The sequence below is a fragment of the Chelonoidis abingdonii genome, chromosome 17 (assembly GCF_003597395.2).
Source record: "Chelonoidis abingdonii isolate Lonesome George chromosome 17, CheloAbing_2.0, whole genome shotgun sequence".
Lineage (NCBI taxonomy): Eukaryota > Metazoa > Chordata > Testudines > Testudinidae > Chelonoidis > Chelonoidis abingdonii.
In genome coordinates, this window is record NC_133785.1 from 4,313,739 (window position 1) to 4,336,458 (window position 22,720).

A 22,720-nucleotide genomic window follows, 5' to 3' on the forward strand; every position below is an offset into this window, starting at 1 on the left:
AATGGATATGTGCAACACATTGAACAGTTACAGAAAGATAGGCAACCATCTATTCTTCGGGTGCTGGCACATACCCATTCCATTGTAGGGGACTCACAAGCAGACAAATATGGTGGTGGGCTTAGAGACGACCTGAACAGTGACTGAAGGACAACCTGCCCCAAACTGGCAAATAGTACAATGAGAAGCAAAAGGGTTAATTGATGACCAAGTCACTGCTTTACAAATCTCTGTGATATGCACTGGCACCAGGAAAGCCCACAAGCTGCCTGTGCTCCAGTAGGGTGAGCCAAAACTCTAGCTGGCAGAGCTATATTAGACAAGTGATAAACAAATGCAGAGAGAGATCCAGGACCAGACTGAGTGGAAATTGGTTGGTCCTTAGTCTTGTCTACAACCACAGTAACTGTATGGAGGATCTAAAGGACTTAATACACTCCAAGCAGAAAGCTAAACCCCTTCTCATAGCCAATGAGTGAAGTCTCTCCTCTTCTCTATGTGCAAAGGGTTTCAGGAATATCAGCAGCATGAAAAAATCAGACACTACCTTAATGAGAAATTTTGGTTGAGAGGGAGATGAATTTTATAGAAAACCATATAGGGATGCTATAACATTAGTGCTCTCAACTTGCCTACCCTTCTGGTTGGGATAGTGGCAACTAAAATTCTACTTTCATAGATTGGTGGAGCAGAGAGCAAGTTGCAAGGGCTTCAAATGGCAGTCCCATTAACTTTGCTATGACCAAGTTCAGATCCCAAGGAAGGATAGGATCTAGCACATGTGGTCACAATATAATCAAGCCTTTAGGAATCTGGTAATGATGGCATTGGAGAAAAGGGATCTCCTATCCATCAAGGTATGGAAGACTGAGATACAGAGCTAGTCAACAAAAACTGATGTTTTAGGTATAGAAGACAGTCTAGTATGAAGTCCAGGGGTGCATGTTTTTGGGATGTCTTTCTGCTGGGATTAAATGGAGAAGCACTTCCATTTAGTCAGGTAAGTGCCTCTAGTTTAGGGTTACTACTATTCTCAAACACTTCCTGGGCATCCCTAGAACAGGACCGTCAGGTGGTGGTCTCATAGGTTTGGATGGAACAGGCAGCTATGGTCCTGAGAAATCACATCTGGATCCAGCAGGAGAAACTCAGTAGGGTCAAGTGCCAGTGCTGTTGGAGGCCAAACTGGTGCTATGAGGATGAGACAAGTATGGTCTTGCTTGACTTTAAACAAGACTCTAGGCAGCAAGGGAACTGGAGGGAAGGCATACAGGAGGGGATCATTCCAAAGTAGCAGAAAAGCATCTGTCAATGAGCCTCAGTTGAGACCTCCCTGAGAACAAAATTAGTGGCATTTTCTGTTGCACTTTGTTGCAAACAGGTCCACTGGGGGAGTCCTCCAGAACTAGAAGATGGAGCAGGAGATGTCTAGGAGTAAAGACCACTTGTGGTGATTGGAGAAGATCCTGCTCAGACAATCTGCAAATGTGTCCTGCTTCCTGGAAGGGTAAGCAGCCCTGAGATTAACTGAACTGATTATGCAAAAGTCCCAAAAGCAAATTGCCTCCTGGCACAACTGGGTTGACTGCACTCCTCCCTGTCTTATGCAAAACAGTCACCAAGTTGCCTGTTTGAATTACGAAGTTCCTTCCTACTATATGCGGGTGGAAAGATGAACAGGCTAGTTGCGTAGCTCTTAATTCCCTAATGTTTATATGAGCCATTGGACCCTGAGGCAACCAGAGACCCCTAGTCTGCAGGGACCCAATATGAGCCCCCCAAATCCAGGGGCTGATTAAAGTGAAGGTTCGTAGCAGAGAGATAAGGGGACCTCCTTCCCCAAAGACTTTCAGAGGGTCCAAAAATAATAAAACTGACACTCGAACCACCTGGTTCAAATGACAACAACTTGGGGCATACTTTGATGCCAGCAGCTTTCTGAGATGCAGTCTGGTGTGTTGAATCACATGGGCACACGCTTCTGTGTGACCCAGCAGGCTGAGGCAGCAGTGGGTTGTGATGAGAGCTGTGACAGACCCAAACCAGTGGGGTACAGGAGTCTGGTAGAGGGCAAATATACTGGTCACTGGGTGAGTATTTTTCTGTCCCCTGAGTGACCAGAGCAGAGGCTGCACTAGAGTAATCAACAACTTGCTAGAACCAATTAAGGCAGACAGGCTGATTAGATCACCTGCAGCCAATCAAGGCAGGCTAATCAGGTTACTTGGGTTTAAAAAGGAGCTCACTCCAGTCAGGTGGGGAGGAACTAGAGGAGAGGAAGTGTGTGTGAGGAGCTGGGAGCAAGAGGCACAAGGAGCTGAGAGTGAGAGGCTGTGCTGCTGGAGGACTATGAAGTACAAGTGTTATCAGACGCCAGGAGGAAGGTCCCGTGGTGAGGATAAAGAAGGTGTTTGGAGGAGGCCATGGGGAAGTAGCCCAGGGAGTTGTAGCTGTCATGCAGCTGTTACAAGAGGCACTATAGACAGCTGCAATCTACAGGGCCCTGGGGTGGAACCCGGAGTAGAGGGCAGGCCCGGGTTTCCCCCAAACCTCCCAACTCCTGGTCAGACACAGGAGGAGTTGATCCAGACTGTGGGGAAAATCACTGAGGTGAGCAAATCTGCTAATAAGTGCAGGACCAACCAAGATAGAGAAGGAACTTTGTCACAGAGCATATGCTTTCAGTCACACTACCAGGCCCTGCAGTGCTTTGAACCTGGATTTTGGAGTCTAAGGCTGCTCCAACAAACACTCTTCTCTGTACTGGTGTTAGAATTGATTTGTCTTGATTATCTAGGAGCCCCTGTGCATTGAATGCAGACAGGACAGCAGATACACTGAACAACATTAGCAGCCACCATCACCAAGGAATCTGGAAGAAGGTGAGTACAAATTTCATATCGCTTACTGGGGACGAAGTACCTCCTTTCAGCTCACTTTGCTGTGGGAGCTAAGGAGGATGGTAACTGCCAGAGCACCTTGATTTGCTCCATCATGGCTTCATTAAACTGGCAGAGGCAAGCTGTCAGGGCTGGCAATACCAGAATGTCCACCAACTTGTGGGAGCTTTCACCCCCTCTGCCTGAATGTCAGGAACAGAGGCCACCCTTCTCAACAGATTTTGATAAGCCCCATGGTTCTCTAGAGGTGGTGAATCGCTTACTGCCTCAACAGCCTCATCTGGCAATGAGAAAGAGGACACCACAGGATTCTGAGGTGGAAGCTGCTCCAATACTTATAGTGGGGAAGCCGCCTGAGTGACTTCTGGCTGGCTGGCACTGTTCTTGGTACAGTGCCCAGAAAATGATGTCTGATGCTGATGCCACCCAAGCCGTTTCAATGACAAAAAAATGAGACATTGCATGAAGGTCCTAGCAGGAGGAGGGATGCCTCATGGTCAGCCACTGACATGGACCTGGGACCCAACTTTGATGTGGCCATTACCCCTTTGGAGGAGGAAAAGGCCAGTGCTGTGACTGTTGCATGACCCATGGTCCTCAAGTCTCTGATGGAGGGTATGTCCTCTGTTTTGGAAGACAGAGAGATGCAACTCTGAGTCTGAAGGGGAAGAATGAGAAACATCCAGAATTGTAGGAGGGTCGGAGGAGAGAAGGGGAGAGGGAGGCAGAACCAGTTGGCATCGGAGATAGATACCCCAAGCGAAGGGATGGTGGTACTAGGGATATCATTGGAGGCTTGCCCTTCAACTGCACCAACCATTGTGGCTGCCTGAGAGGTAATGGTACCGTGAGTTCCTGACAGAGAGGTAGGCACCACTGGCATGAGTACAGATTGTAAACCTTCTTGTACCAACAGGGATACCATAGTAAGAGGTTAAGCAGGTCCCTTTCAGTTGCATAGGCCTCCAGGGTGGCTGGGGGCAGGAATGACCGATGGCTATGCCAGAGGCCTTTCAGGGGACACCCTCAATGGACCCAGCACAGGCTCCAGAGGAAACAATTCCTTCTGTGCTGAAGGGTGCTCCAAAGAATGTCTGCCTCTACTAGGCTCTGGCACAAACAACCCCAAGCTAGGTACTGAGCTTGAGGAGGGTTTAAGTCTTTTCTTCAGTACCAGTAAATGGGACTGGAGCTGCAGACATCTCTGGCACACTCTGTGCCAAGGCTGACATACTTGTGGTGCAAGCTGTGTGGATGATGGAGAAGGGAGGGAAGTGCTGCCTCCATGAGCAAACATCTGAGCCTCATTGCTCTATCTTTTTTTGATCAAGACTTAAATCTGACAAAATGCGACACTTGTCACTGATGTGGGATTCCCCCAAACACTTCAGGCAGGCCGGGTGTGGGTCACTAACCAGCACAGGTTAAACACACATGCGGCAGGACTTAAAACTGAGGAAGGTTGGAGTGGTTCCACCCTCTTACACCAGCACACAGTGGAATGTGGAGACAGAGGGTGCTCAAGCTGCCCGGATGAGTACTGCTGAAGGATAAAGTTCTGATAACTGTGCACTAGGTGCATGTACACCTACAGTGAAATAGACATGTGCAAGCATTCAAAGAAGAACGTTTGTTTTTCTAGCTAATACTTAAATTTAGGCTAAATATTGTTTTATGTGACAATTACATTCAGTTCAGAAATCTGACACGTTGATGTTACTTGACAAAAAGGACAGTTTGAGAATGTCATGACTTTTTGCTTCATAAACACAAGAGGAAGGAATATTTTGCTAAAGAAGTTCAGGATAAGTCACAAAACTTTAAATAAGGTTTACCAAAACTCATCAGCAATGCTTGAAAGTTTTCTGTGACAAATTCACTGCCTTAGGCATATATTTAACAAGCCAGGTAAGCAATGCATTTACTTACACCAGGCTTTATTTAATATTTCCATGGTAGTCCATGCAAATTATGCAGACAATCCATTATTTTTCACCTATCTGTTCAGTTCGTGATCAATGTTTTCAGTATTTTCCCCACTGAAATCAAACTAAGGTTTGTACTTTATCAGACATTCCTAAATATCTTTTTAAATATAGATGACTATTAGCCTTTGCTCAGGATATCAATCTCATATTCAACCTTCGTTTCAAGTGTAATTTAACAACAACAAACAATTTTACTATGAGATTGAAGTTGGTTTTTCAGTCCCTCACAAGTTCTAATTTCTTGATTTCCTTCAGCATTTCTTCTGTTCTCCTTAAAAACTGTCTCACTTTCTGGCATCTGAACTCCTTTATAAACTCCTTTATAAACTAAGTACAAGAATTCCATTACTTTGGCGGTATCTGGCCTCTTCTCTAAATAAATTACCCTTACTATCTCCTCAGAATCCCTCCTGTCTCCTTTATTGATTTTGTGCTACTTATGTACTTAAATGTCTAACTTACTTTAATCTCTTTTACAATCTTCTCATTCTCTACCTTTCCTTGTGCTTTCCACCCCATTCCTTCAAAACAACTTCATTTTTGAGTCTTTGCTGTTCTCTTGTACCTGAAATTACTCCCTGCTTGGCCTCATTTAACCTTTTTCACTCTTCGCACTTTGTTAATCCACATGATTTACAGACTCTTGACATATTTTTGGCTGGTTGTTATGAAGTGCAGCCCTTGGGTATAGGCTACTTCATATATTCACTTTCCCATTTGCTTTATTGATTATCCCATGAAATCTCACATAATATTTCTACCTTTTCGCCAAGAATTTTTCTGTTGACATCTAGCATCTTTATTTCTCCCCAGATGGGTTTCATTTAAACACTAACTACAAATATAACAAGATTACTTTCACTGTAGCTTAAATCTTATAGCTCTCATCACTGATCACATCCCATTTATCAAAATTCATGAACTGATTCTGATTCTAACCTTTCTTCTTCTTTAGAAAAGGCTTCTTCCTTTAAAGATTAAGAAAGGAAACAGCCTGTATCATAGATTCATAGACTCTAGGACTGGAAGGGACCTTGAGAGGTCATTGAGTCCAGTCCCCTGCCCTGCCCTCATGGCAGGACCAAATACTGTCTAGACCATCCCTGATAGACATTTATCTAACCTACTCTTAAATGTCTCCAGAGATGGAGATTCCACAACCTCCCTAGGCAATTTATTCCAGTGTTTAACTACCCTGACAGTTAGGAACTTTTTCTTAATGTCCAACCTAAATCTCCCTTGCCGCAGTTTAAGCCCATTGCTTCTTGTTCTATCATTAGAGGCTAACATGAACAAGTTGTCTCCCTCCTCCTGCTGACAGCCTTTTAGATATCTGAAAACTGCTATCATATCCCCTCGCAGTCTTCTCTTTTCCAAACTAAATAAATCCAATTCATGCTGACATAAATAATTATCGGAGATATATCTATCTCCTGGAACTGGAAGGGACCTTGAAAGGTCATTGAGTCCAGTCCCCTGCCTTCACTAGCAGGACCAAGCATTGATTTTTGCCCCAGATCATTAAGTGGCCCCCTCAAGGACTGAACTCACAACCTTGGGTTTAGCAGGCCAATACTCAAACCACTGAGCTATCCCTCCTGCCCCTGCCCCTGCCCCTTATAGTGTTTACACTCAGTTCATGTTTGAGTATCTCAGTAGTGGTTCGTTACCTTTCATTTGAGTAGCGTCTTTTTGTGATTAGCTAATGGGTAGTCCCCTTATGTCCTCCGGAATTTCCTACTATCTTCTTTTGCTCTCCCCACTCTCAACCCCCTCCTTTTCCCTTTTATATTTTTCTCCTCCTTGCATCATCCTAATTTGTGTTTTTTGTGGCATTTCCTCACTCTCCTTGTTCTCTACTCTGCTGACAGTTACATGATGCTTGGCAGGGAAGTCTCCACTGGCAACTCCAAAGGTCTGGATCAGTACAATTTCGCAGCAATGCTAAGCATCAAAGTAACACAAAATACAATTCTGTGGCTGTGGGCTGCTGCCCTGAACTTACATCCTTCTGCATGTGAGCTCTGCCTATGGCAGGTTGGCTGCAAGAGTAGGGATAGGGACAGGCAAATTTCAAAGAGCCATTTACAGCTTCACTCACAGGTGCACATTCACATGAGGGGAGATAGCCAAGGTTGTTCAACTTTCTCCAATGCTATTATCATCTGCTCTGTATTGCCCACCCCAGGATGGGTAAAGTGAAAGTTGTTGAAATTTACTAACAGTTTTCGTCATCTTGGATGAAAAAAGTGAAGTACCATCTAACGAAACTCCAGGAGCAGAAGCTGCTCTGTTACATGCATTACTGCAGTGCTTAAGAAAAGGAGTGCCTATGAACACAGAACATGACATACGAAACTGACTGCATGCAAAAGAAACAGAGGAATTCCATCCTCTAATTTTTCACATTTAGCAATCAGAGATTAAACAAATATATTTGTCCTTTTAGAGCAGGGCTAAATCTGGCACCAAACAACAAATTCTCTTCCTCAAAGACATCTTTGTGGTAGGTTTAAAGATAATGATAATTATTCTTCACAACTCACCTTAAATCCCCCTCCTACTTCTCCAATTACATTCTCTACAGGTACTTTTGTGTTTTCAAAATGTACTTCACAGGCTGAAATAAAAATAGCATTCAATTATTTCATAAACTTTTGAGAAGTACTGTTAAGATATAGCAACATTCAGAATTTAACTTACTCTTTCTGTATTAGGAGTTGGATTTTTCCCAATGCAACGCAACAATTAAATACACTTTGCCAAATAAGTTAACGGGGAGAAAGATGGGAGTTGGCATTTTAATTTATGAAACGTACAAATAATAATATCACTAACTTGTACAGCACAACTGGGGAGAACTACAGTCTGGTCTGGAACGGGAAGAAAGACTGAAAGAATACAGACAACTGAATGACTGACAGTGAAGAATAAAGACCTACCAATAAATATAACAAAGCAACCAGCTGCTGTGTATCATAGTAATGCTGCTTATTACTGAATCTTCTCAGTGCAGCACACAAAGGGGAATTTCCATGGCAAGATAAGATGTTTGGAAATGGATGATAATTAGCAGATGAGAAGGTAATTACTTCAAATATAAAAATCCATATTAAAGTGCAATTTGAACTGTCTCTGCATAAAACTGAGATGGATGTTTAAGAAATAGGAACCAAAACCTCCACAATCCAATTGGAATATAGTGTATTATCCAACCAAAATGAATTTGCTTATGGATTCTGATAATACATGAATTTTGAAACACTTCTATGAAAAAACTGAATTTAAATGCTTCTTACTATTAGATCCTCGAATACCCAGTTTATCTTCTGGCTTCCCATTAGTGACTCCACCGAAGGCTCGTTCTACAATGAAGGCAGTAATTTTGTCTTTTTTTGCACCATCGTTATCAACAATCTCAGTCCTTGCAAACACAGTGAAAATGTCTGCCAGGCCACCATTGGATATCCAGATCTGGGAGAGGAGGTGGGGAAAGAAAAAAAGTATGTTAGTTGTGCTGTGATAGATACAATGCTTTATTATTTCATAACAGAAGCTGTCTCAGCACAGGACTGACTCATTCCATCAAGTTTTAATCTCTGCTCTTGCACTGGCTTTGTGACTATGGCAAGGTTATACTTCCAAGAAGAGCTGACCAGAGGATGACCTTTTTTTTGGTAATACGTTTTCTGTAACGCTTTTGCCCTAGGAACAAGTATACTTTGCTTTGTGAAGGCTGGTTGGTAACTGGTGTACACTGTAGTACCCCGTGAAGGGAGAACAAATCACAGGTATTTGACTCCCGTTTGGACTGTTGGGGAAAATCACAGTGAAATGCAGAAGGAGTCCAAGCTTAAACACCTGGTCTGGAGTGGGAGACATCACCTCCACCCAAGAGAGGTGATGGATAGGAAGCCTGAAATGTGAAGTGAATGCCCTCAAGGGGGCTAAAAGGGTGAAATGTCAAAGGTGAAGCTAACCCTGAAACTGTGATACTAGGTTCAAGGCCCTGCTCCATTTGTTTCAGAATGATCTGGGATGAAAAACTGTTCTGAATCAGGCAGAACAGGGAGTTCAACCTGAGTCTTCCACATGCCAGCCCAGTGCCCTGACCACCAAAATGTTCATACATCAAAACTAACGTGTCTCACTAAGTTTTGGCTTTGATGAAACAGCATACATAATTTAGTCAAAAAAAGTGGCCTGACCAGCTCTACTTCCAAGTCAGTGTTAATATTTCCTCCAAAGTATTCAACAAAACCTTGGGCAGAGAAGAAAGACCCGGGGGGGGGGGGGGGTCAGGTTTCCTCCTCACCTGAGTGCACAGAGGGAAGGGCAGACTCTCAGAATAAAGCAGGAAATAAGATGGAGAAATGCAGAGAAGAAAAGCATGTTCATAGAGAGACCTCCTTAACCCTTTTTATCAAGGATTAGCAAAAGGTTATTCTCTAGGTAGCAATTTCTTTTGGCCTTAAGACTGAATGAACTGTCTTTTTGACACTGTTCTTTACTAGCTTGGGATCCTCAGAATTCAAAGGAAACTGCCAAGTTAAGTTCTCATTTGGGAGAACAAGATGAGCAACAATGCTTCATGACGTAGGAATGCTTCCTATGAAACTCATACTTGAAATATTTATTTCTATTCATCATTCTATGGATAAATACCTTTGAGCCATTTAGTAAAAAGCTTTTCCCATCTTCACTCATGGTAGCTCTAGTCTGGATGGATGCTGCATCACTTCCACTAGAAGCCAAAGAAGTAGTTAAAACGTGCTTAGTTTCCAGAAACACTATAAGGGATACAAATATAGGCCCAAATTTTCAAACGCTTATGCCTTAAGTACAACTTTCTAAATCCAATAGCTGCTGGAGAAATATATCTTCAAGCATAGTCCTCTGGAGAGAGCTCTCTCTGGCGTCTCACTTATTTTATACTGTATGGCACCACATTGACTAGGAACAGCTAGAATATTTTAGAAATTACATCCTTGATAAGCAGCTTAGCTTTGCTACATTTTTGAAGTACTGGAATGCAAGAGAAAAAACCCAGAGTCACAACGCATAGCTGGTTTGAAGCACAGAAGCAGTTCCCATAATTCATGCTATATTGTTGCACATCCTGTCGATGTCTGAATCTACCCTGCACTTGCTGCCCGCAGTTTGGCACACAGACAAGCCCAAAGGTTTCTTAATACTGTTTCTGTTAACTGAGCCAGGTATTGAGGAAGAAAAATGCTGCTTTTCACCATCTCAATTTAATGAAACAAGCACAGGAACAGTTTCATAATTTTTCTCTAACAATTTCACAGAAGCTCAGAGTAACCAGTTCAGTGCTCATGGTGTCAGAATGTTCCCTGCACAGCCAATAGAGTCCTTCAAACCATATTCAGTTCCACTGACAAATTAATGTGTCTGATATGGCAAGGTTTGGGCCAATGAATGTAGCCTAAGTCAAAGAAAAAACAAAACATTCAGTAACTTCATGGAATCCACAGGTGTACCTCCACGGGAGAAGATGAATTATGTAGTTTGAAATAAAGTAGATCCTCAGAGTTACAAACTGACCGGTCAAATCACACACCTTACTTGGTACTGGAAGTATGAAATCAGGCAGCAGTCCGCTCCCCCCAATACAGTACTGTATTGAATGTGAACTACTAAAAAAAAATATGAAGGGAAAGTTTAAAAAAGGTTTGACACGGTAAAGAAACTGTTTCTGTGCTTGTTTCATTTAAATTAAAATGGTGAAAAGCAGCATGTTTCTTCTGCACAGTAAAGTTTCAAAGCTGTATTAAGTCATGTTCAGTTATAAGCTTTTGAAGGAACCACCATAACATTTTGTTCAGAGTTATACATTTCAGAACAACCTCCATTCCCAAAGTTCTCCTGTATCATTTATTGATAACATCCGCCTTAAAGTCACACACACAAAATAGAATAGATTTTAAGATTTTAAGTAGGTGCCATTGTAACAAACCTAAAAATGTTTTATTTTTTATGACAGACATTAGTTTGTTACAAAATCATGTTACCTTCCTGGTTCTGTAAGGCAAAAAGCTGCAATATGCTCCCCAGATGCCAATTTAGGTAGATACTTTGCTTTTTGCTCATCAGTGCCAGCAATCAGGATTCCCTAGACAAAGAAATGAGTACGAGACTTACCTACATATGATGTGCAAGAAGTAAAGCACCATTTACACAATGTTTCATTCATAATATACAGAAAATTAATTTGTACGTTAAAATCTTAATGATTTCATCTAATTATGTATTTAACAGACTGAAATTGTGTTTGACATATTAATGTCAAATTAATAACGGTATCATCAGACAGCTTATCAACTGCCTGAAATGAGCTGGCATTAGACCGCTTCCTTTTGGACAGGGTATCTAGTGCCCACCATCACAACTGAAATCCTAATTGTCATCTCCATCTCAAAGAGACCAATAACTACATGAGCATGGAACCTGAACTAGCCCCTTAGTCCTAGAGGCAGCCCACTCCATTAGAGGATGTGGGACTTTTATTGCCATTGCTGTACTATAAATAAAAAGGGTATCAAGGAAAGACCAAGGCGCGACCTACTTATTTTCCAAAAAGTTTCATATAAAATGAATTTTTCTCGTTAGATCTTTATAGGCAGGGCTTCTTATCAAAGGGAAATCAAGTTACAGTCAGATGTTTTTACATAAATTAAGAGAATTTGTGTGTGTGGATGCAGGATGCAGTCTCAACAACTTTTTGATTGCTCTCTGGCAGTGTAAAGGGTTAACCCCAAATATCCCAGACTGGCCATAAGAAGAGAACAACCACCAGTACTTTGTTCTTTTATACTACTTTTCATCAGTAGATCTCAAAGCACTTAAAGGAGATCAGTGTATGGGTTGGGCACTCTTGAAACAAGTTTACAGGAGGCCAGTATGAAGTCAAAATGCAGCCCTTGATTTACTATGAACAGGTGGTAGTTATTTGTTATCAAAATAAGTTAACACCTCCAAATCTACACTTGAATGTAAGTTCAGATCATCTGGCTTCTACAAGCTGTGTACAACAAATAAAATAACCCAATATTACCTTAAGCCCTATTGCTTGATGAGCTGCCAAAGTAACTGCAACAGATCCATCTAGAGAAATGATTTCTCCTAAACGTGCATACATTGTATTTGAAAGACCAAGTCCACCTGGGGGGAGGGGAAAAAAAAGTTTTCCTTTTGTCAATCCATATACATTTCACTGCTTTAAGAGCTGTCCCTACAGAGAGAAATACTTTGAAGTACAGAAAAACAAAAACATAAATAAGTATCGTCTTAAAAGCTCAAGGAATGCTGAGGAAGCCTTTAACAGTATATTACTTGTAACTGAAGCATATAGTTTGCCCACAAAGCGAATACCACACTGTATTTATAGCAATTGAGGAGGAACACATTTTAGAAGAAACAAACGGACTTTTTAAAATTACTTATGGTTGTTCTGCTCCCCCTCCCCCCGATGTGGAAGCATACATATCTTAGTTCTACCCAGAGAAGTTGACACACACACTCTCTCTCCACACACACACAGACACACACACCCATCTAGAACTTACATCATTCTGTCCACTGAATGTTAGAAAAAGTCCAGTGAATACTCAGCATTTCCTTCTTTATGTCAAAGGAGTGTTAGGACAAAATTAAACTTATACTTGAAAGATAATTCATCTAATACTACATATCTAGTTTGGTTTACAGTGCTTCACTCAGTTTTTAAGAAACCCAGCTACTGTTCACATATGATCGTTTTGCTCAGCAGCTGCAGAACCAGTCAGCAGAGGGAGTATAGTTTAACATATATTAGTCTCAGAGAAGTGCGGATGTCATTGTACCTGATACAGAAGACAAGAACATGAAGAGTAAAAGCAAAGCCATGTTGGCTTGCACTTTACAAGAGAAGAGAAAGTTAAGAGGACAAAACTGATAGAAAAGTGTTTTGAGTTCAGTTTTCTAAATGGGTATTAAATGAAGGTAAGAGTTAAAAATCTTCAGAATGTCTAACATTAAAATTAAATATGTACAGAAACTAATTTGCCACAGGTATGAACTTTGTTTCCATTTTGTGACCTCAAGCTATAAATACATGTACTGTTTCTTTACAAGGAACTGAGAAGAGTAAGGTAAAGGAAAAATTATATGTAATTGCATCTCATGTCAAAGATCTTTCCTTTGTATTTCCAGCACTTGCATATGCATCTTTTTGATACCTTGGGCTATAGAAAAATACTAGTTTTATGTAACCGACTGCAAACTTACTATTAAAACATGAACAGTTTTTTCATAAGATGACAAAGGAGAATGGGAACAATATTCAGGTAGACCTCTGAATACTATTCACTTTTTCCCTATGCACCCAGTAAGTACAATCACAAGCTCAACTTTAAAACTAAGAACAGTCTCTGACTCCTACCCCTTTCATTCACTCATTGCTTCTTACTCCTCCCTCCCTATTCAATACATACTCCATATTAATTACAATTTCTGCTGCACCACTCTCCCCACCCACATACCCACTCCCTTTTTCTAAGGGTTGCAGGAATGGGAGGAGCCAGCCAGCCTGCAGACCGCCCAAGGTGGGTGGGACACAGTAGGGTTTCTCAACCTTTTTTCCCCTGAGGTAACCCCACAATGCTATACTAAAAAAGAACAAACAAACAAACAAAAAAAACCACATACGGCACAGGTGGGCCGTGGAGGTTTGTTGTAACAACTAGCTTTCTGCATATAAAAGCCAGGACCAGCATTAGGGGGTAGCAAGCAGTGCAATTGCCTAGGGCAATTGCAGGAAGCTAAGTTGCTCAGGCTTCGACTTCAGTCCCCAGTGGAAGGGCTCAGGGCCATGGGCTTCAGCTCCATATGGCAGGACTTCAGCTTTCTGACCTGGGCCCCAGCAAGTCTAACACTGGCCCTGCTTGGTGGACCTCCTGAAACCTGCCCCGGATCCCTGGTTGAGAACTACCAGGATAGAGTTTTCCCTTGTGCAGTGCCTAGCCAAGCAATTCTGAGCTGCAGAATTTACATGTATTTATTTGTCCTTCTGAAAACCAATATATTTCAGAGTAGGGGAGAACGAAGCTTGTCTTTTTTAAAGTTGTCCCTCTCTACACCAGTCCTCCCTCTTTTTCTTTTCAAAATAAATAGAAGCTTCCTTACGCAGAAGTCTGTTAAGAATATAAAGATTACATCAAAGTCAAACGCTCACACCAGAAAATGCCAAAATTACGTTCATGTGCGCAACCTTAATTATGCCCCCTTTCAAGTTACAATTTAGTCCAATTACATGAACATATCATAGCAAATACAATATATTTTACAAGTGTACAGTAATGTCTTACAATACTGCTTTCCTGGGCTGTGTTGTTCTGGTATAACAGTCACTTGGATGGCAACCCCAGGTAATATGTCTCTAAGCATGATTTACAGGTTAAACAAATAGAAATCTGTTGCCCTCCACATGCCATGTAATTTTGCATTGACATTAGCTTTGCAGTTAAATGCTTTTAATGAAATCAGTACTATTGGTTGACGAGACTAGCATGTGGCTGTGGAAGACTTATTAGAATACATAATTTAGAGAAATCATGTAAATCAAAGTTGGAGGCCTCTAGGGCCACAAAATTAGTGTAGGAATTAAGTCTTAGAAATATTACAAGATGCCACATATTTGTATCTAAAGTTGTAGAAAAAAGTATATTACTGAGCATTTAAGAAATGCTACGTAATTAAACACTATTGTGATACATGTGCATCACAATGCAAACTTAATGGCCAGTATCTTAAGAAATCTGTTTGTATGGAACATCTTCATTTATTTTTTCAGAAACAGCTATCCCAGCACTGTACATATATGAAAATTCAGAGAAGCCAAACATCTGACATTAACGGGCAAACTTCTAAATATCATCTGAACTGAATACACACTATGCTTGAGGATCATCAAGATTGTATATTAACCGTGTCCCAAATACAATTGGTTTAACTAAAGCAACAGTCAAGTGAGCAAAGCATTCTATTGCAGACTGCACAAAAGGTGAAATTCTGGCCCCCCTGCAGTAAATGCCAAAATTCCCATCGACTTCGAAAAGGACAAGATTTCACCTTTTGTGCAGTCTGGAACAGAATGCTATGTTCACTTAAAAGAGGCTGCAAGAGTTGGACAAGATTCTTGCTATTTGAAGCATCCTTCTTTGTCCATGGTATTAACAGTACTGTTTTGTATAAATGAGACATCAAAGCAGCAAATATTTAAGTTAATTAGTATACAAATATTCCATTAGGTGCACAGAACTAGCTTCCAGTATATTCCGAAGTGACTTAAATAGAATGTAGGTGTTATCCAACTTGCTTTTATCGTTGCGTTATGATGTAAATGTTTCCAGAACAAGTTTCAGTTTACCAGCTTTGATGTCTTCTATCTCAAAGGAGGTTTTGGAGAGGTTAATTTTGAAGCTTGATTCCTGTTACAAGCCTGATTTTCAAACTTACATCACCCCAGTGTCAAACTCAAAATAAACTGATATGAAATTTCACAAGAAAATTTCCTGCAAAATGTCAGGCATAGAGGTTTTTGAAATACAGGAGCTCAAACTTTAACCTGAAGTTGATTTTTAAATTGATTTGCCTAGTTTTTTCTCTTCAAATTTAAATGTAACTTTAAAAAAAAGTTGTCTCCAAAGCAGCTTTACCTACCACACTTCAAAGAAATGACAGATGAACTAAGTTTGCGAAGAGAAGGAAACTCACCCGGGGATCAAGAGGTCCGGTATGAGGAATGGAAGGAGGCAGCCACATCTGGATGTGAGTGGTTATCAGGGGAGAAAAAAAGAAGGGGGGAGGCAGGGGGAAGAGAAGAGAGAGATCCATTCTTGCATGGAATATGCACAAGTACTCCTGTCATTGAACAAATTAATGACAAGGGGTGGGGGGGGAGAGATAGCTCAGTGGTTTGAGCATTGACCTGCTAAACCCAGGTTATGAGTTCAAGGATTCAGGGGGCCACCTAGGGATCTGCAGCAAAATCAGCACTTGGTCCTGCTAGTGAAGGCAGGGGGCTGGACTTGATGATCTTTCAGGGTCCCTTCTAGTTCTAGGAGATAATTTATATATGAAGATATTCCTAAAAGTCTATGGGAATGCCACACAAATAAATTTGTTACTCTGAAATTAAGGACGAGAAAGTCAGAAAAAAAAGAACAAGAAAAGCCAAACAAACCACGCACACCTTTGAAGATTATAGCTTTGTAAAAAAGGCAACAAGTTACAAGTTAAGATTTTATTTTACAAAAACCACTAAAGTATCTGAAAGTATGAAATACACAGTATAGGTCAACCAGTAATCTTAACTCTGACCTTGACTGCTACTTTAACATATGACTGACAGCCTTCTTCACCAATCACGGGTTCACTTCATCAGTGACCACAAAAACTTTAATTTCTTACTCTCAATTGTACAGAGGTTGCTCAGCCTCCATCCTCCTTGTAGCCATACAGAGTCAAAGTAAAGACTAACAATTCCAGATTAAGCAGTATATTACTCACTATTTAAAAATTTCACATATTCAAGGCACAGATAATCCAGTTATGACTATTAGATGGACAGAGTATGTAGTGAAAAAGCGTAATTTAGTCTCATTTATTAAACCAGTTACAAAACCACCTTTTTAGTTCACAAATTCATATTTCTCTACATCATTCCTAATGAAGTGTTGAAAAGTGGATAAGGAAAAGTTATTTACTTATTCCCATAATACAAGAACTAGGGGTCACCAAATGAAATTAATAGGTAGCAAGTTTAAAACAAATAAAAGGAAGTTCTTCACACAGCGCACAGTCAACTTGTGGAACTCCTTACCTGAGGAGGTTGTGAAGGCTGGGACTATAACAATATTTAAAAGGGAACTGGATAAATTCATGGTGGCTAAGTCCATAAATGGCTATTAGCCAGGAAGGGTAAAGAATGGTGTCCCTAGTCTCTGTTCATCAGAGGATGGAGATGGATGGCAGGAGAGAGATCACTTGATCATTGCCTGTTAGGTTCACTTCCTCTGGGGTACCTGGCATTGGCCACTGTCGGTAGACAGATACTGGGCTAGATGGACCTTTGGTCTGAGCCGGTATGGCCATTCTTATGTTCACATTTGAAGCTGCACAGGCACAGTACCCTCTCCTAATTTATGATTACAGTTGAAGATATAAGAATTAACACTGCCCTCGCGGTGCTGTAGAGACCAAGACTTAAAGTCACATTTTTATAAAGTACAGTTGAAATCCATATCCAAATAAACATTAACTTACCAACCACAACTGTACATGACTTAATAAACCTTACATACTGTGGATGTAACTGATTCAAATATAGAAGCTGTTTCCAAAGTCTTCACTGTTTTCATATTCATGATCCTGGTGAATATACCAATGAGGCCCAGAGCCATGATTTCTCTTTCCATTCATGTCTCAGAATGAATGAGCTCAGGGGATAGGAGGTAGGCTCATCATTAGATATGCTGCTCATGTGTCATATCTGTCAGCATCAAGAAGGCATTTGCTTTATGCCACTGGCTCATAAAGCAGACCACTACTCATTGATCTACTGGACATTCGTTATTATAGCAGACCTTTTGAACTAGGAGGACTGCTGACACTTCTGGCTACACAGAAAAATTGTTATGGGACTGACCTGAAATTGAAATCGTGAGGCTGACTTTTGAAGATTTATTGTACCCCTAGGACAAATCTTTCCCTCACAACCCTGGACTGATTTTTCCTAGTCTACTTTTAGAATGCAATCATGTCCCATTTTGCAGGAAGTGATTGTAAAAAATTCTTATGCCAGAACAACTTTGTTTCTACAAAGTTGAAGACAGGATTGGAAACACAGCATGAACAAACCAGCAAAACTCAGAGGCTTATGCTAGATCAGATTCTCTTTCACTGAAGGATTGTCATAAGTTTGATTAATGTAAAGTGTTATATGATGCATTGTAGTGAAATGGATACATCTCAGTGCGTTTTCTCCTGGTGCACCAACCCACTGAGCATTGCATGTCTACTAAAATATTTTAATATAGACTACATACAAAAAACTAAAAGAAAAAGCTAGATGTTTGGAAAAAGCCTGAGATCCCCACACAGAAATGGTGTCTAATTAGCTATCTGCATGTAAACACATCTACTGGCTGATGACAGTATTAGTTATGCACAGAGACTTTAGATTTTTCAAAAGATGTGTTTGAGTAACAGGAGAAGACCCATTTGGCATTACAAAGGCTGTTTTAGGACTACTACAGCAGTAGATAATTTAATATAGTCTAAGACAAAATTAAACCTGCTATGAATTCTGGTGACTAACATGACTCAATTTCATTATTGAAAAAAATCTTCCTTTTTTCAGTTATCTGTGTTACATATTAGTCTTGGAATGGGATCGAATGGATTCTGTGCTCAGATCTCTGCAGAAGAAAGATTTGCATCTCTGTGGCACTCATGAAAAATTGAACAAAAATAAGTAATGGGTCAACTTGCATACATCAACTCACAAGAGTATGGTTAAAAGAAGATATAAACTAACTAAAGCACAAGAACTCTGAGTTATGTCTGCTTCCAGCTTTATTCAGCACTATTATAGTTACTGCAACAAATGCCTTGTAGTTCAGGTTGCCCTTTATACACCACATACCTAGGCCAAACTAATTTTAAAGCCACTATCCAGTCCTCCTTCAAATCCCTCTTTAAGACCAATTTTTCCATTATGGTTATGGAGAAAATGCCAACTGATAACAGCTAGGCAAGTGATCTTCTTATCTCTTATTTTACATCTTTATTAAAAAAAAAATTAGATTATAATGCTCTCAAGACCAACTCGCTGTGCACATATGAGGGCATGAAAACATAATCCTTATCCTCTCTCTGCAACTTTGGGCATTTACTCCACTGAGGAACTAGTGCCCCTGGCCCACAGATACTTCTAAAGCTGTAGAAGACAGGGTTTTTTGGTTTACTAAAATACAACTATGTCTCAACACAGCTATTAAGCTTTTAAAGTGGACAAATGGGTTCACTGCTTACTTGAGTGAGTCTAAGATAGTGGCTTCAATATGGGCAGTTCCATCAGACACCACAGTTAGTCTGGTAAACCAGTTCTTTTAATCACATAGAATTGTATGCATCTTGAGCAAGTGCTGGGAGACTGAGATGCCATAAAACACCATGTTCTCTCCATTTCAGCCAAGGACTTGAAAACAAGGGGAAGTGGCATGTGATGCCTTATGTTGCATTCTGTACTGAAAGGAAGATTAAGAAATTGTTTGCTTCTACTTTCAGTATCTTTTTTAACTCACCATATTCCTCTGGAATCTGCATGCCAAAGAGTCCAAGGTTCTTCAATCCTTTTAGAGTTTCTGGTGGGATTTTAGCATCTTGGTCAATCTTCTTAGAGTCCACTGAAAATAGAAGTATGACAGGTTACAACGACAAGTGTGCCTCTCCGCAAGAGTATCTGAATCAGTGCAATGCAAATTAATAGCAGCAGAACCTCTAGTCTCAATCAACATGAGAGCACAGACCTGCAAAACAGGATCTGGCTAATGGAAAGAGGAGCAATCTCAGTGTCTCACCTTTCCACACTCCCTCTAGTATCTCAAAGCATACTCAGCAGCAAACCAGACTATGTTCCAGTACCCTAGCTTTTGGCTCATGCTCCAGCAGGTGCAGAAATGCTTCACCCATTTAACTTTACAGAAACTGCTCCTATTAGCTTCAGACTACCTTTAACAACAATGGCTAATATGCCCCAACCCCTCACTCCCGTGCATCTGGAAAAGCATTAAACAGCCCCCAGCAATCATCAGGCAATGAACCATTACAGCTCACTACCACAGTTTTGAAGTATGCCTCTACCTCGATATAATGCGACCTGATATAACACGAATTCAGATATAATGCGGTAAAGCAGTGCTCCGGGGAGGCGGGGCTGCACACTCCAGCGGATCAAAGCAAATTCACTATAACGTGGTTCCACCTATAGTACAGTAAGATTTTTTGTCTTCAGAGGACAGTGTTATACCGAGGTAGAAGTGTAGATGTAAGGTGGAATACTGTGACCCACTGCATATGGAGGTTACCACTACAGACTGCAGGGAAATGAAACCCCTCAGGTATGTTCCTGTAATGAGAAGTTATCTGACCTTGCAATTTTGCTTCTAGTCTCTAAGGCAGCAATAGCAGGAGAGAATTTGAGCCAACTCCTCTCTGCATGGTAGCTCCTGGATAGCATATGACAACAGCCCTTGCAATCTTCCAGCTGTTTCTTACATAGCAAAAAGTGAAGGAGCCTCAAAGAAAATAAAACTGAAGAGATTTCTACAAGAACAAGCTCTTCTCAGAAGCTGAAATACTCCAGCTGAAGAGGCACAGCTCCTCACAGTGCTCCTTCCCTGACTGTATTCAAGAAGGAGCAGACAGACTTCAAGGTCAGAAGGGACCAATATGATCTTCTAGTCTGAACTCCTGCACAATGCAGGCCACAGAATCTCACCTACCCACTCCTGTAACAAACCTCTAACCTATGTCTGAGTTATTGAAGTCCTCAAATTGTGGTTTAAGAGACCTCAAGTTGCAGAGAATCCTCTAGCAAGTGACCCATGCCCCACGCTGCAGAGGAAGGTGAAAAACCCCAGGGCCTCTGCCAATCTGCCCTGGAGGAAAACTCCTTCCCTACCCCAAATATAGCGATCAACTAAACCCTGAACATGTGGGCAAGACTCACCAGCCAAACACCCAGGAAAGAATTCTCTGTAGTAACTCAGATCCCAACCCATCTAACATCCCATCACAGACCATTGGGCATATTTACCTGCTAATATCAAAGATCAATTAATTGCCTTAATTGCCAAAATTAGGCTATCCCATCATACCATTCCCTCCATAAACTTACCAAGCTTAGTCTTGAAGCCAGAGATGTCTTTTGCCCCCACTACTCCCCTTGGAAGGCTGTTCCAGAACTTCACTCCTCTAACAGTTAGAAATCTTTGTCTAATTTCAAATCTAAACTTCACAGTGTTCAGTTTATATCCATTTGTTCTTGTGTCCACATTGGTACTTACCTTAAATAATTTCTCTCCCTCCCTGATATTCATTCCTCTGATATATTTATAAAGAGCAATCATATCTCCCCTCAGTCTTCTTTTGGTTAGGCTAAACAAGCCAAGCTCCTTTCATATGTCAGGTTTTTCATTCTTCGGATCATCCTAGTAGCCCTTTTCTATACCTGTTCCAGTTTAAATTACTCTCTCTTAAACATGGGAGACCAGAACTGCACACAATATTCCAGATGAGGCCTCACCAGTGCCTTGTATAATGGTACTAACATCTCCTTATCTTTACTGGAAATACCTCGCCTGATGCATCCCAAGACCGCATTAGCTTTTTTAACGGCCATATCACATTGGCGGCTCAGTCATCCTGTGATCAACCAATACTCCAAGGTCCTTCACCTCCTCTGTTACTACCAACTAATGTGTCCCCAGTTTATAACCAAAATTCTTGTTATTAATCCCTAAGTGCATGACCTTACACTTTCCACTATTAAATTTCGTCCTATTACTACTACTCCAGTTTACAAGGTCATCCAGATCTTCCTGTATGACATCCCGGTCCTTTTCTGTGTTAACAATACCTCCCAGCTTCGTGTCATCCGCAACCTTTATTAGCACATTCCCACTTCTTGTGCCAAGATCAGTAATAAAAAGATTAAATAAGATTAGTCCCAAACGGATCCCTGAGGAACTCCACTAGTAACCTCCTTCCAGCCTGACAGTTCACCTTTCAGTATGACCCGTTGTAGTCTCCCCTTTAACCAGTTCCTTATCTATCTTTCAATTTTCATATTGATTCCCATCTTTTCCAATTTAACTAATAACTCTCCATGTGGAACCGTATCAAACGCCTTACTGAAATCGAGGTAGATTAGATCAAATGCGTTTCCTTTGTCTAAAATATCTGTTACCTTCTCAAAGAAGGAGATCAGGTTGGTTTGGCACGAGTTACCTTTTGTAAAGCCAATAACAATTCTTGTCAGTTTACACCCTTGCATTAGTTTTCATTATGTTGCTGTTCAGCAGCAGAGGCTGAAGCTATCTTGCCACAAAAAAAATAAAAAAAATAAAATAAAATAAAAAAAATTCTTGAGGTAAAAAAGCTAGTTCTGCAGATTCCAGTTGCAGTTCCCTGAGAAAGATTCCTATTCATCACAGGCAGGTGTCTTGAAAAGTACTGCATGAGGTAGAAGGGGGATCAACCACAATGCTTAGTTGAGGGATGAAATTCGGCCAGTAAAAACACTGTTACAAAGTAATTGATTTTTTTTTTTTAAATGGTTTAGGCTACAAAGCACATCAAGAATATACTTGGGTTATAATTAGCTGATTTGGGAGAGAAAAGTGTTTGTTTACTTGTTCTTTCACCAGTGACAGAGACATCAGTATGGTGCACGAGAATTGCCAAGCTTCAGAGAGATCTACTCAGTTGAATTTCTTTACTCAGTGCCAGCTGTATCAAGTATACAAGCATTTAGGCAGCTCTACTGTTTCATTTTTGCTGCTCAGAATTATCCCTGAATATCTAACTAGAAATGGCAGAGAACCCAAACAAAATTAAATCATCAGCTAGACCATGTAATCTGATATTTTTCATTTCTCCATTAAATATCAGCTCTTAAACTGACTAAAGAGTATTTGTTTTGTTTTATGATTTCATGGCCCTCTAAATATGCACTGTCTTCTAATTCACTTAAGAATTTCTTGAGTT

The 22,720-nt window shown here is 40.7% G+C and overlaps 1 protein-coding gene and 1 long non-coding RNA gene across 6 annotated transcripts in view; one reads left to right on the forward strand and one right to left on the reverse strand.

Annotated features, from left to right (window-relative positions):
* Positions 1 to 22,720, reverse strand: part of ACAD9 (acyl-CoA dehydrogenase family member 9) — a 59,816-nt gene that overhangs the window by 28,927 nt on the left and 8,169 nt on the right. For all 5 annotated transcript variants that reach the window (XR_012657179.1, XM_032805672.2, XM_032805680.2 and 2 more), the window contains 6 exons: positions 19,255 to 19,356; positions 11,964 to 12,070; positions 10,921 to 11,021; positions 9,554 to 9,632; positions 8,188 to 8,362; positions 7,435 to 7,508 (listed from right to left, as the gene is read on the reverse strand). Coding sequence is in view for 4 of the 5 variants with exons in the window: in XM_032805672.2 (XP_032661563.1) it covers positions 7,435 to 7,508; positions 8,188 to 8,362; positions 9,554 to 9,632; positions 10,921 to 11,021; positions 11,964 to 12,070; positions 19,255 to 19,356 (638 nt within the window). In the remaining variant the exon portion in view is untranslated. The remainder of the gene's footprint in view (positions 1 to 7,434; positions 7,509 to 8,187; positions 8,363 to 9,553; positions 9,633 to 10,920; positions 11,022 to 11,963; positions 12,071 to 19,254; positions 19,357 to 22,720) is intronic.
* LOC142047879 (uncharacterized) lies at positions 696 to 15,714 on the forward strand. The gene is made up of 4 exons (XR_012657186.1): positions 696 to 1,507; positions 2,798 to 2,882; positions 7,735 to 7,972; positions 15,583 to 15,714. It is a non-coding gene; the product is annotated as an uncharacterized LOC142047879 (long non-coding RNA).